We start from the raw sequence: 218 nt of genomic DNA, 5'->3' as shown, positions 1-218 counted from the left end.
CCTGGCAGTGTTGAAGGGCAGGTTGGATGGGGCTTGGAGCAGCCTGGACTGGTGGGAGGTGTCCCTGCCCATGCAGGGGGTGGGACTGAATGGGCTTTCTGGTCCCTCCAACCCAAATGATTCAATGATGATGATGATGCCCCATGTGTACACACATGTGGCATTGCACGCAGCTGTGAGCATCCAGCAATGGGGACACCCCCCCCTCCCACTGCTGA

At 58.7% G+C, this 218-nt stretch overlaps 1 protein-coding gene across 1 annotated transcript in view; it reads left to right on the top strand.

The window, feature by feature from the left end:
* The window catches only part of APC2 (adenomatosis polyposis coli 2), a gene marked incomplete at its 3' end in the record, with an annotated part of 7,416 nt that overhangs the window by 3,365 nt on the left and 3,833 nt on the right, over positions 1-218 (top strand). The window contains exon 6 of the mRNA XM_010005327.1: positions 174-175. Within this exon, the coding sequence (XP_010003629.1) occupies positions 174-175 (2 nt within the window). The remainder of the gene's footprint in view (positions 1-173; positions 176-218) is intronic.

Source organism: Chaetura pelagica, unplaced genomic scaffold (genome assembly GCF_000747805.2).
Source record: "Chaetura pelagica isolate M959 unplaced genomic scaffold, ChaPel_1.0 scaffold899, whole genome shotgun sequence".
Classification (NCBI taxonomy): Eukaryota; Metazoa; Chordata; class Aves; order Apodiformes; family Apodidae; genus Chaetura; species Chaetura pelagica.
This window is presented reverse-complemented; position numbering and strand designations above follow the sequence as displayed.